Source organism: Anas acuta, chromosome 8 (genome assembly GCF_963932015.1).
Source record: "Anas acuta chromosome 8, bAnaAcu1.1, whole genome shotgun sequence".
Classification (NCBI taxonomy): domain Eukaryota; kingdom Metazoa; phylum Chordata; class Aves; order Anseriformes; family Anatidae; genus Anas; species Anas acuta.
Genome location: NC_088986.1, coordinates 14,007,519 through 14,021,390, shown reverse-complemented (window position 1 = coordinate 14,021,390; position 13,872 = coordinate 14,007,519). Strand labels below are relative to the sequence as shown.

The following is a 13,872-nucleotide window of genomic DNA, read 5'->3' as shown; positions in this document are numbered from 1 at the left end:
CTTTCCTTCTGTAGTCTGGATTCTGTTGAAGTGCAACTGCATGCCACTTGAAGGAAAGGACTATCCTGTCTTATTCTTGTTGTGTCATTCATATAGGGAAGATAGTGAACATGATTTTTATAGCTCCTACTGTAAAATGGCATCACAGGTATCAAAGGCACTAGGTGCCTTTCTGCTATCAATTTCAGAGCAAGTGAAGAACATAGGTAAGCCAAAGCAAAGGATGCCTGCACAATATGAATTGAAAAGTTGTATACAGTTAATTTGAATAATTAGTACGTACTATCCTATATCACGCACACAATTCAAATAAAATCACGTTTGAGAACAGTAAGAGTTATGCCCCTTCATTAATTAAAAAAACACATCCCTATCTGTTAGTACAACAGTCCACTAGAAATAACTAAACCAATTCACTAACAGAAGATGGAAGAATATGCTTGGATATCCTTATAACATACATACAAAAAAAAGACTATAACTCCATTCTTACAAACTTCCCTATACATCTTCAAATGGTCAATGATGGGAATCATCAAACCCAGTCCCCTGTTTTGGGTAGTCTTTGATTTGAGAAAGCATCAAACTCCTCACAGTATCTGTAATACTGGAGATAACATTTCATACCAGAAGTCTTCCTACAGCTGTGCCACAATGGTCAGAAATGTAACTGCATTCCTAGTAAACAGAAGATCTTAACAGTATTTACTGTTTATACTTAGGAGTATTTTGAAGACTCTGATCACAGTTTGTTTAACAAAAACATATATTACAGAAATAATTCCCAATGCTATGGGCAACCAAGTTATCGCTATTGCTGTACTCTCAAAAGCAGGATGGACGCTGTGTGCCAGTTCAGAACAGTATTTACAGCACAGGTACTTGCCTAAGAAGCTAACCTGGAGTATCCTGAATATAGGATATAGCAGCAACATCATTCTTGGATCAAAAACTCATAGGCATGGCCTAACCCGTAAATGGCTGCCTAATGCAATGAGAGGTTTATATCCTCTGATTCTGTGTAGGAGTGAAGTGACATATCAAAAAAAAAGTTTGTATTTAGATACTAAGGTTCCTCCAGTTACATACACGCCGGAATGGCCCTACCCTAGAGCCTAAACCAAGCTCCAGCACATTAAAAAGTTTTTATGTAGCTTCTCAGCTCTGTCTATCTCTATGTCCTTGCTGGACTAGAAAATAACTTTACATAACAGTTGCTTACTATACATTTTAATTATAACTGAGGAAACAGAGCACCAAAAACATCTGACAGAAAATAAGACTGCTGTATCACAGTAGCTGAAGAAGCCCTCCTATGGAAAAAAAAAAATTACTTTGAAGACAAAGTAACTATGACAACAGGGCGTATGATACTTGTTTCTCCATCACTGTGAAATATTGCTTGGTTTTCAGTTTCAGCAGTCAAAGACCATGGTTTGCCACTTGTTCAGATACACTAGCACCCCTTTGCACAGTGTCGTTACCGATAGCCTATCCTGCCTGCTTACAAAAACCGTAACCAAACCTTTCTATAAATGCAGTCACTTTTGGCTCCCCCTCACTGCTCTTCATCTAGAAATTGATTGTTTTGGAGGAACTCATGAGTTAAAGATTTTTGGGCATTCTGCCATTTTATGACACCAGACACTAAGAAGTGAGAGAAGGGAATTTGTCAGAGAATAATAACTTGTAGAAAGAGCAGCTACATCACTTTTCTTGGTGCGAAATACATGGGGGAAGAAGTTTGTACAAGAAGGAAACAAACTTATTGCTTTCACGTTCATTTGTACTAATTTTGTATATGGAAAGCTTTTTTGGCCCTGAGCAAACTGGTCTGTTCAGACTGTTTTGAGCAGGATGCTGGACCACAGATCACAGGAAGTCCCTTCCAACCTGAATTATATCATGACTGATGATTGAACTGTTAGTAATCTAAGCAAATAAATTCATGGATACTTCTCCAGCTTGGCAGATGGGCCTCAGTAAGCCACCTTTCTTTAAGAACGTTCACCACAGTCATGAAGTAACTCTGGCATCACATAAAGGCCCACATGAACAGCAAGGTGGACTTTCAAAAGCAAATTTGGGCCTATAACATTCATCAAACTTCTTATAACGCAATGGGCTACTGACGGGTAGGCCTCATCTTGACAATTGGGTTGCATTCATCCCAGATGAACCAAAATATGTACCTCAACAATACCGCCCTCCTTCAACAGCAACAAAAAAATATAAACACCTTGTATACACACACACACTGACAGTGAACACATCTCTGTGTATGCAGCCATGGAGAATTGCAACCTTTGTAGTCTGTAAAATCTCTTTCTTGTTCACACTGCACTTCTGAAAATCAGACAATCCCTCCCTATGAGTCTGAAAATAACAATTTAAAAGTCTGGTCAGGAATCAGGATAGGATTTGAGAATTCTGCTGTAATTCTGCAGAGACAGAACACAGGGCTACAGTAGGTGGAGCTATCATGTCTGATCACCTTAAAACACTGGCAAAATATTTTACAATAGTATTTCATGGATGTTTATGTTATTTTTTTGCTGTAATTTCTGAAATATATAGCTGCTATGAGAAACAGGATACTGGATTACATAGACAACTAGTTTAATCTTTACACTGATTTTGGAAATGTATGTAAAGTACAAAAAAAAAGTAGAATACCTTTTAAAGTACCCATTCCTTTCTGTCTCTTAATTTGACTAATATAATTGGATAGAATTGCGCAAAATAAAGACAAATGAATACATATTAAATAAAGTTAAAATATCACTACTTTAAAATATTAACATTGCATAATTTTTATGGTAATAATCAAATGGAACTCCTTGGAAGATCATATTTATTTCAGATCCAACACAAACAATGGCAGTTCTGGTTTGGAAATCAGAAGGTACTCGATATGATAGATTATACAGGTGGGGATTTTGTCTTTTTCTCACCCGAAACCCATATAATTTTAAGAGACTGAATGTCTCAAAGTCAAATTACCTTTTTAAAAAAGTGGATGTAATAACCTGCACAGAAGACTAATGGATTGGAATTAGTCACAGGTACAATGAATTAGTGGCCAAAGAAAGCTAGATTTTGCAAAAATTATGATAATTTTTTCCTTGTGAGCAGCAGATAAATACCATTTATCAAGTGTCTGCTGTAAAATATATATATTATTTATATGCATAAGCTTGCAAATACAGGCTGCTTTTAAATGTGGAGGTAGATATGTGTGCAACCATATCTATACATATAGACTTTGGTGAACTTCTCAGTCAGAGTGAAGAAGAGAAATGCTCTTTCCAATGTTAACGGAACAGGACATCCTATGAATTTTTGCTTAAGTAGCCTTTGGTAGCCTGATCAATTGGCTCCATCTGAGAGGAGCAAACTCTAGTTGTTTTAGCTGAATTAAAGTCAAATCAACTTCATCCATTTCTTGAATATGAATGAAGACGGATCTACATAGAAGTCAAAATACTCAGGCTTTTCTCACCACAGATTACAGGAGTGCACTGTTTGTTTTATAGCCATCAACCAGCTCAATTGAATCACGTCCGCCTGAGCTTAGCAGCTTAAAATTCATTCCACACAGCCTGCAGTGCTGACATGGATATGATAAGACAGAAGAACAGAAACACCACTCTGAAGTAACCTAGCTGAACTGCACATGTTCTGACCCTTTTTGAACTCCCCGGAGCTTTTGTTACCTGGCAAATGCAGCTCTAAAACTGTTCTTGTATCTCCAGATCTTTGCTCTTAGCCATGCAGAAGCCTATTTCTCTCTGGGACTGGCAGTGAGAGAGGTGCTCTCTGAAGAAGGCTTCTAAATGAGTGTGCAAGCTGAACTCTTACTGAACTGAATTAATTATTAAAGATGCAGATGGAGCTGTCCAAATGATAAGAACAGCTCCTGACGTGTCATGATCCAAGCTTTCATTAAACCATTTCAGGCATACTAATGGTTTCCCACCGCTCATTACTTACATGCTCTTTTTCCATAGATATAATAACCCTGGTGCCCAAAGGCATGGCAGGCTATGGAAATAGCAAAGTTGGAAGTTCCTCAGAAGATGTACTGAGGAACTTCATACTTCCCCTCCCTTACTTCCCCATCCTTTTGCACAGACACGTATACAGATACAAGTGCAACAGCTTATAAGCTCAGAGAAAATGTTGTGAATTAAAGTAGTAATCAACATTGTAAAGAAATTGTTTTAACATGTTAAAAAAGCTTACCAAAGTGAATTTCTTACACACTACTAAGGATGCTACTTTGCAAATATGGCTCTTCTTTTGTTACACTGCTCACAATGTACTATTTTTCAGCCATTACACTTCTCACACTTCCTCCAGTCTCTCTTGCTTTCTCAGTTGGGACGATTAGAGGGCAAAGCAATTGCTAGAGAAGAATTACTCCCAGGAACTGTGCTGTGATTGCTACCTGCTGTTTCATATTTTTGAAGTTGGGAATACTGCTCCCAAAGGCCTTTTGCGTCTCAGCCTAAATGATTTGCTGGAGGATAATAATGTCATGGCCAGTAAATAATAGTGAACTATGTCTGTACATGGTCAATATGATTAAATGTCCTTCACCTCTATTCTCACTCTGACCTGGTTATGAGGAAGTGAAAAAGCTGTCAGCAATGCCCAAGGCTTCCCACATGAAATGTTATTTTAAAGCAAGACTGAAATAGAGGTGACTTAGCAAAATACTTGCAGTAACAATAAAATAAAAAGCTAGACACAGAAAGTGAAATTATCACCAATCAGACTTGAGGTAACTGAACTGCTGTGACATGAAACTTCAAACAATTTTCTAGTAATCATTACAACTGGAAGGAACAACTTTGTGTTGAAAAATATCACCTCTCATTGAAAATACAAAGGATCTCTTTCAGAACTGTAGGTTTAATTTAAAAAGTTGCTATTATCCTGATACTTGATTTAATTTAAATGCTTTTAGAATAAACTCCACAAAATTATAATGTTCTAAACAGAAACCTTGTGAAGATATTAATGTTTCTAATTCAATTTATATACAGATCTAAACCTACTTATTTGAAAATATGCCAATGAACTAAAACAACAACTATGCTGAACAGCTGTATTTTCTAAAGGGGCTACTCAAGACTTAAAACAGTTTTCAATGTAAACAGTGAGTGACACTGACCTAAATACACATAAGCTTATTTCAATATTGAAGAGGGAATAAAGAACAATACCAAGAGAGAATAAAGAACTTATGGAAGATTGGCTGGGTACATTTTTAATTGAAATTTCCAAAATAAAAGTCCCAGTTTATCCTTACATGCAGAAGTAACCTATAAGCTAAAAAATAAAATAAAAATAAAAATAAAAACAAAACCAAAAACAAAATAGTATGTCTGGCATGCAGATCTATAACAGTCAGAAATTTCAAAATTCTGCCTGATGAATGCCCTTCAGGGAAAAAAATAGTAACTTCTGTTACTTTTCACAACTCCATTACTGTATAAAGGCAGAGGTACAGGAAACTATTAAGACTTTCAGAAGCATGAAAACATCCTTATGAACTATCAGCAGTGATGGAAAAAGCTTTCTATATACCAGTCCCCAGTCCCAGCTTTCTTGAGTATTTCCTGAGCATTGCCAGGCTTAAAGATCCTAAACTACCAGATTAAAAACAAGGTGAGACAAAATGTACATTTTGCATTCATTTTCCTTCTAAATTCTTGGATTGTACAGTGTTGATATTATTAACATGAAATAACAGGGAGATGTTTTTTCCCTGGGTTGACAGATGACTATGCACTTTTTACCTGAAACTGCACAGTGGTGCTCAGAGAATGGACAGTGGATGTGTAAAATGGACAATGGGGCACACAGGCATTGGTGTGTATATGGGTCTGTATGCATACAATGAATTTATGGAGTTTATTGCAAGAATGTGTATAAGCTTTTGGTTACATAATATTGTTTATGCTGAAACAGATGAACTTGGGTGTCTGATATACACTGCATGTAGCATAAATACATACAGAAACAGTCACTGAAAAATATGCATATGCAAATATAGATATAAGTACTGTATAAATATAACAAGATATAAGATTCTCTTAATTATCCAACACATTAGAATACCCTTTTGAGATAATTATATTGGATAGTTAGCAGTTAAATTCTGGAACATGTCCAATAGTAACTCAATTGAAAGCAATAATGGTTCCTTTAAAAAAAAATGGGTTTAGTATTATTTCATTGATTTTTCATATGACTACTCATGTCAATATGACCTTCAGAGTTCAAGCCATTAAGGAAAAATGACTATGCTGAAGTGCCACCATAGCTTTGACAATTAATCATTTGGTCAGCACTCTCTAAAGACTCCTAAACATTTATATACATAACCACTGGTCATGCTACAAATTGTTTATAAGAATTTTCATGAAATGTATCATGAATAAGAATGAATAATGACAGATGTTATTCATTCTTTTGATTTTCAAACTTTGCTGTAAGGCAACGTAAAATGAAAGGAGAAAAGTTCTTACCAGAATAATAAAGGTAACAGGCCCAATGAAACTCCAGATAAAATAGTTATCTACATGGAGCCAGCAACTATGGTAGAAAAAAAAGAAGAGATTGAAAAGTGAACAGTCCAATGAATTAAAAGTGCAGAAATATTTCTTAGTCTTACAACTTGTCAGTAAACAACAATAAACAGTACACAGTATCACTTAGTCCATGGAAAATTTTTCCTAACCTGTAACTCTTCTGATGAGTCCAGTTTAATAACACCATTGAACATCAAAGTACATCATCAGAATAGCTAACGTAGAAAGAAAAAACAAAACCAAAAACTAAATGAACCCTCTCTTCTTCCAGTTAAAAGGTTTGGTCACAGGTGTTGTCACTGATTACTGAGTGTAGCATCAGTGAATACTTTTCACAAGTTTTCCGTGACATTTTAGGAATCTGCTTTTAACTTTGCATCACATGCATTGTGCTTACTCATAAAGAATATGAGACAGAAATTGTTCAGATGACACATTTTTCTGAAAAACAATCTGTTATAAATGAAATGTCCCAACTGGGAGTTGGACATGAGAGAAAGAATGTATATGACACCAGACTAAATGACGTGTAAACCTATTACGGCTGACCAAATGACGTGTAAACCTATTAGGGCTGACTTCATTTAGTGATTTGTTTTTCATACAGTTCCCTGCTGAATCGCTCTTATTTGTCAATAGCAAAATCAAGCAGCTTTCTTGTAGTCAACAGTCTCTTCCCATCCTGTAACTAATTTCATCAAAGGACAAAGTAAACGCTACTGGAAGGCAAGTTCGTGCCTCCAGCAACTCAAATCCTCAAAAATGCTTTCTGTCTACGTTCTGTCACTGCATAAATGTATCTATATTTTTACAAATAAAAAGCAGTGGCTAATTTTAATCCTGCCCTACTCGCCTGATAAAATGTTATCAAAGTGAACTATATGGGTTGGAATATTGTACTATCACAATTCAGGATGAAAGTTAGCTAAAGGGCCAATTGAACAAAAAGATCTAATGAAGCATTAGGTTAAAACTGGGTGGTTAAGCCCATAGATACTTTAAATTGAGAAGAATTTTTACTTAATACACATTGAGGCCCAAAAGTTATTTACTTTTTCAATTTGTTTCAGGTCAATCTTTTGTGCTAAAAGAAAGACCATAATTTAGAATTGGTCTCTCTAGAGTAAAAATCTGCTGAACCTAGAGAATTACAAAAGACTTGATTGTAATTTGTGCACCGCATTGCCATTCTCTTACCAATAAAGCTTCAGATGGTATTTTAGTCTGTCAGGGACCCTCTGACAGCTAATAGGCTTAAAAAAATTATTCACTTGAAAAACACTCAGGTCACTTGCAATTACTTACGCTTTCTCTGTTCCGTAGCTCTTATAGTCAATAGCTGCTGAGACACCAACTACTGTAGCAGGGAACAGGTAGCCAGCAACGTAATAGTACTTCTTCCTAGAATATTCACTTTCAAATACTTCTACTAACATTAGATAAAGCTGCACTCCTTCTAGACACATCCAGGCAAAGGCTGCCAGGAAGAAAAAGTGTAAGAGACCTGCAAATATTGGACATGCAATCTGAAAAGAAAAAGAAAGATGGAAGTATGAACCACAAAATCTTTACATCATTACATCTCTAATCAAATAGGGTATAATAGAACAGCATATACATCTATCAGAGATTTTACATAAATTCAGGAGCATTTTCCCAACCTGAAACACATATTGAACATTTGCAAATACTAATACATTCACAGAAGCTGCAAAAAGGAAATTAAGCCAAACAGTAGGAATGCAGATATGAAAACCACACCCTTACCCTCCAATTTTCACTTATACAGTGGTTTTCATTTTTATAAACAACACGTTAATTTTGAAACTGATTTAAGGCTTGTAGTTTAGATTATCTGAAGCATGAACAGTTGGTTCTAGATGCATAATGTAATACTGCTTATGTAAAATAATGAAGCATCCATCAAGTCACTTTTATCTGATGTAGTTTTGGAAGTTTCTACTGTCATAACAGAAATCAGTCTGAATTCTCTCCTCTATAGCTGAATTCTGGATGAAACTCTAACAGATTATTAGATTTCAACACAAAGAATTGCTTCTGAATGACAGAATTAATTTCATGAATACTGACAAAAAGCCTGCATGAATGTGCAGTGCAAAAATGAATAAATAGATAAGTACGTCTCTGTACTTATATAATATATATATATGAAAAAATTGTCAATAGTTGTTGAGACTTATGAGAATATACAGAGAGAACATACGTATGTTACTAGTATATCAACATTTCATTTCAACTCCTCTTTCAGAAGTTTAAACCACCTGCTTCATTAATAGCTGATGTTTCTCAATGGAAAATGAAAAGCAGTGCTGTATGTGGGAAATTAAGGCCACAGTGATATTTTTGATGAATACAAATACTATTTATGAACATGTCTATCTTATTTTCACTTAGAGCTTTCATTTCAGACTTGCTGCGTCAGAATGCTGAAAGCTTGGCAGTGTTGTCTTGTTTTAATTCAAATCTGTTTCAAACAGTCATTTGAGAGAAAAAGAACAGTACACACACAGAAGTCTTACCTTGTACTCTGTCTTATCGATGCCTATTAGGAAAATGAACTCAGCAATGAATAGGTTGATACAAAGATTCTTGTGAATAGTGTTACGATCACTTTGTAGGCCACGGAAAAAACAGAATGTGAAGATGCAGATGGCCAGGCAAACAAGAGAGATGACAATTCCCACCCAGGTGATGACAGTGAGGAGCAATTCGTGCACTCCATCTTTGTACTAGAAATAACCAAGAATGGAGAAAATTAATATGACTCTTTATGAGCATAAACAAAAATCTATTTTAACAGGTAGCATCTAAAAAAGTTACTTGTTTATTACATGAGATGGACAAAATGTATTCAGTAATTTCTCAGTCTCAGGTCAGCTTCCCAGAAGAACAAGATTAGGAGAAGTAGAAGAGGAGCAGGTCTAAGAGCAAAAGATTATTTTAGCCAGATTAGACAGCATTTTCACTTTTCCTATGACTTTCTGTAAACTTGTAAGGCAAATGTAATTGGTGACACATAACATTTTGAAAGTACCACTAGGCTCTGATGAAAAGAACTTTTGTTGGACATCCTGTAAGCGTACATGTTCTTTCCTACAAACCTGCAACTCCACAGTGGAGAAGAAAGTGGTGATTAATACAACCATTAGGACAAAATGCAGAATATGTTACATATGTAATTTGACATCTAATCTCACATTTAGCTAAAGACGGTTCCTTCCTTCAGTTCCAGCAGAATCATTTTTGTCATCTCAGTTATATCTTCAGTGACCCTTCAGAATACAGTAGATTTATGAAAAGTCTCATTTCCTTGCAAATATTGCTTCCTCTAAGCCCCCTGCCATCCAGTAAATGCTTTAACTAGACAACAGAATTTCAGAGTATGAAAAGGCATTTAAGATATCATCACCAACTCTTTGATCTTCCTGCTTTAAAAAGAGTTGGCACTTGTGCTTGTGGGAACAGCCTGCACAGCTGCCCCCCAGTAGTCTCCAACTGTAATGCAAAGTCTGTAAAATGGTTTTAAGATGGTCACTTACTTTAAAGTATGACTTGAAGAAGTCTCTTGTCCTTCTTTGTCTTTCTGTTATCTTACCTGTAACTTTATGAGTGAGAATGGAAAGTGCTATGGAAAGCAAATTGTTTTAGAGTAACTAGGTAGAAGCTATAAATACTTAAGAAACTTCAGCAATTTTGTATCCTGCTGAAAATTTAAAGCTAATCTTTGAAAGTTTGTTTCCTGCTGATGGCTAGAAATATCATTACCTACCACAATTTCCCGATGAGCCATAAGAATTGCAAAGTTGGTTAGGTGACTGCAAGCACATGTTGTATGAGTTTTATTTGTGTCAACCAGTTTGCAGCCTTGAGTTGACCAGTATCCCATCATAGTTCTCTCCGAGTAGTTCCAGAATGAACAATTTGCATTGAAATAATTGTCAGGCTGGGAGATAAAAGGATAAAATAAAATCAGGATTTTACACACTAAGATGGCAATAACAATTGTTTAATATGTGTAAAGGGTAATTTAGATTAAACTTTGCATGTTTCGGACAATAAAGTTTTTCATCAGCAAAATTGTGGACTATGTTATACAAGGAAGACATCTAGTTTAAAAGGGACTTTATAGTCCGAAACACTCTAAAGTGTAGTCTCAATTACTGTAGACCCAATTTTAAACAATTACAATTTCCATCTTACAATTTTATGCACCGGTGGTACATTATAGCCATTTTTGCTGTCTGTGAAATTAGGACAGCACATTTATTCTGAAGAGATTTTTTTTTTTCCTGTAACTGAGAATTTGAAAATATGATCTTCTTTGATTCTAACATTTGGTCAGGCCAAAGTCATGCGAACAGACATTAGGAAAAATTTAATTTTTCAGTGTCTTATCTATTTGGATAAAAAGCAATCAAAACAGATTTATAAAAAAGGGCAAAATGGGAGGAAAATCCAACCATATTTTCTCTGTCACTGTGCTATTTACTTTCCCCATGTGAGACATGAAAACAGACAGGATCAAACAGAAGAGCAAAGAAACATCAAATAAAATATCATGAAAAAATATATACACAAATTTAAATGATTAAAAAAAAAAGATATAATATTTCATTCTTCATTAAATAAATTCATTCTAAGCAATTCCTTTGTATAGGCTTCCAGAGCTTGGTCCAAATCTAATGTAAAAATTTTAAGTGTCATTTAAATTTGCTACATCAGACAAACATGAATCTTAACAGTTGTTTTCTACCCTGCTACTAAGGCAAGAGTTAATTTTTAGTTAGAAACAAATTAGTCATTTACATTTTCATGTTGATTACTGAATTAGCTTTCATTAAGAATACACTTAAGTTCTAATAATCACTGAACCAGGCTCATTTAATTTTATGTTCATAGACTTAACTAAGCTCATGTTTCTGACCTAGACCAACATTTAAAATTCAAATGGAAAAAAGGTTATTTTTCTGCATTGCTTTTCTCTCTTGCTGATTTTATGACCTTCCCATTAATTCATTAGCATAACTCACATCAATGTGTTCCAGAGTAAAATGTACAGGATCAGTCAGGTACACCCGGCTAGACTCCTTGTTGATAGAGGCTGCAATGACGTGGGAGTTGACTGCAATTGTACTGTTCCGCCCAGCAAAGTCACTGCCCAGCTTTATGGTTGCATTTTCAGTACTAAGAAAACGCCCCAGACTTTTGTAAATGATGAAAACCAGTTTTGCTAACCCTACGAAAGAAAACAAATCCCATCATAATGCCATAGAGAATTATACAGAAAAGCTGCAACCTGTAATCCTAAGGAGTGGAAAATAAGTAAACAGAGGGACATTTTCAGGTTACGGATTTGAAGAAAAAAGCCCAGGTACCCACTATGTTCAAGAAAAAGCCACAGAGCAGTTTTGTTGTATTTTGTTTTGATTTTTTAACTAGAGGAGGTAATGTAGGTTTTATAAAATGTGATGGAGTTGCAGTGCTATGTGCCCAGGACTCACCATTCCTGCTGTTCTGTTTCACAGTGCTTGCAGAGAGCTGAATCGAGTTGCCTCCTTTATTGCCCTGAGGAAATTTCAAGTCCTGCACCTGGCCCTCAGTAATGAGCACTGCAACATCCAAAACTAAGCAGACCCAAGAAAAAAAAAAGAAGTGTTAAAAAGGAGGATGCAGAGATAGTCTTTTGGCCAGATTGCAATATGCCAGATGACAATTATTTCCCCCAATCTTTATTTAGTTTTCTTACACTGCTGCTCTACATTTGCCACCAGAAAGACAGATCTGTACCGGCATGTTTCAACTACATAGAGTTAGTTTCTTTAAACTTTAATTAAACCTACTGCATACTACTAAAATGGCAGTATTTTAATAGTGAAAACACAACATCAAACCTTGCTTTAATGTGTGCCACCAAAAAATCCACTTAAAATACCACGAATACACATATTGCAGATAAACATTTATTTTGAAGCTTCTAACGACTATGAAGTATCCACAGCCAGCAGATTTAGAGATTCAAGTATTGATTTAGATATAAAGAGGTTTTAAAAGTCAGCAAATAGATGCCTAAGTATACCTATGCCATGTATTTAGCTAAAGAGATATTCATATCTAAATATATATTTCCTAAATATAATTTTGTATAAAGGTTGATAGGAAAAAAATGTATTGGTTCTGCTAAAAAACAGTATTGAAATTGAAAATTTAGATCTCACTCAGACAGTCAGTTTTAATTTCATATCGCAATGCATACTGAGCAGCTTTCATGGGATTATCATTAAAGAATGAATTTCCTGAGATATGTAAATTATATGGGTCAGAGTGGTCAATTTTTTGTAAAATATCTATGTTACATTAAACTAGTTTAATTATCAGTTTAATTTATACTAGGTATAAACTATGGACCTACAAAAGGAATTTAGGAGAGCCATTCCTCATTCTCTAAACCACGTACAAGTAAGTGTGTTGGGAATTCAGCATTGGTCTACTCAGATTTGCATGGCATCAGTGATGCACCACCAGGATTTGCTTATCACTTAGGAAGTGATGTTCAGACAGTCTACTGAGCTCCATGGAACTACATGTACATCCTAAGTGTGATGTCCAGGTCTACACAAAGGTGCATCTTAGAAATGTCTTAGAAAAGACCTTAGAAGGTCTTAGAAATAAAGGTCTTACGAATGAGACATATGTAGTTGGGAAAAAGATTTTTTTTCCCATGAAACCAAAGTACATTTTCTAATATAATTTATAGGAAATAATAATGGTTAATTTCTCAGATAACTTTCTGCAATTCTACCATCATTCCTTCAGAAACAACTTTATACCAGGCTATAACACCCTTCCTGATCTTTTCCCAGTATCCTCCTACTCAATAAAAACTAGGCAGAATCATATTCTACAGTTCTACAGTTACAAATATGCAGACATTGAAACGTGAAAAGTCTCATTTCTGAGTCTATTCAAGTCTCCATCTCGGTACCCCTCAAATTAGCAGACTTTCAGCTTCCTTGTACTTCACTGAGACTACATTCATCTCTGTAATAAGATGAAGGAATTTTAATTTTATGCATAGCAATGATTTTTGCTTTAACACATCCCGTGTACCAATATTTGCACATCTCTAATACCAAACCCCTTCATTTCTCTGTCACCACTTAAATTCCAAATTATGCTCCAACTATCTTCAGCTATTTTGCAGTCTCTGGAGCATAACTATTCTGCATTATGGGAGATGTAGTCCACTGAA

At 35.3% G+C, this 13,872-nt stretch overlaps 1 protein-coding gene across 20 annotated transcripts in view; it reads right to left on the bottom strand.

Moving 5' to 3' along the window:
* ADGRL2 (adhesion G protein-coupled receptor L2) overlaps nucleotides 1–13,872 on the bottom strand; it is a 391,171-nt gene that overhangs the window by 17,648 nt on the left and 359,651 nt on the right. For all 20 annotated transcript variants that reach the window (XM_068691088.1, XM_068691086.1, XM_068691095.1 and 17 more), the window contains 6 exons: nucleotides 12,125–12,247; nucleotides 11,654–11,859; nucleotides 10,393–10,566; nucleotides 9,143–9,352; nucleotides 7,908–8,128; nucleotides 6,540–6,606 (listed from right to left, as the gene is read on the bottom strand). In XM_068691088.1, the coding sequence (XP_068547189.1) occupies nucleotides 6,540–6,606; nucleotides 7,908–8,128; nucleotides 9,143–9,352; nucleotides 10,393–10,566; nucleotides 11,654–11,859; nucleotides 12,125–12,247 (1,001 nt within the window). The remainder of the gene's footprint in view (nucleotides 1–6,539; nucleotides 6,607–7,907; nucleotides 8,129–9,142; nucleotides 9,353–10,392; nucleotides 10,567–11,653; nucleotides 11,860–12,124; nucleotides 12,248–13,872) is intronic.